Source organism: Bison bison, unplaced genomic scaffold (genome assembly GCF_000754665.1).
Source record: "Bison bison bison isolate TAMUID 2011002044 unplaced genomic scaffold, Bison_UMD1.0 scf7180017864461, whole genome shotgun sequence".
NCBI lineage: Eukaryota > Metazoa > Chordata > Mammalia > Artiodactyla > Bovidae > Bison > Bison bison.
Window position 1 is genome coordinate 14517884 of NW_011495023.1, and position 388 is coordinate 14518271.

At 62.9% G+C, this 388-nt stretch overlaps 1 protein-coding gene across 1 annotated transcript in view; it reads right to left on the bottom strand.

Moving 5' to 3' along the window:
* Window positions 1–260, bottom strand: part of PTPLA (protein tyrosine phosphatase-like (proline instead of catalytic arginine), member A) — a 21856-nt gene extending 21596 nt beyond the window's left edge. Inside the window, exon 1 of the mRNA XM_010859985.1 lies at window positions 76–260. Within this exon, the coding sequence (XP_010858287.1) occupies window positions 76–215 (140 nt within the window). The 5' untranslated portion in view covers window positions 216–260. The remainder of the gene's footprint in view (window positions 1–75) is intronic.
* Between the last annotated feature and the right edge of the window lie 128 nt (window positions 261–388).

The following is a 388-nucleotide window of genomic DNA, read 5'->3' on the forward strand; positions in this document are numbered from 1 at the left end:
CGCTCTGCCAGCGACCAGAGCGCGCAAAGTCGGGGACGCGGCGGCGTGCGGAGGGCCCCCTCTGGGCGCACGTACCCCGCGGTCATGGCGATGTTGTAGAAGGTGAGCCAGATAGTGGCCAACAAGCCCAGGCGCCTCCGCTTGCCCACCGCCTCCCTCTCCTCGCTCGCCTCCGAGGCGCCGCCGTTGGTGCCGTCCTCCTCGCTGGACGCCATGGCGGCCGCGCAGCCGGGGGACGTGGACGAGAGGGACAGGGGAGCGGGAGGCAAAAGCCAAAAAGATTATTATTTTTGTCTATTCCATCCCCTTGCAGTGGTGAGGACTCTAGACTGGCTCACTTATACTTGAGGGGCTGTGTGTGTTTGTATGTGTGTGCTAATATGACACT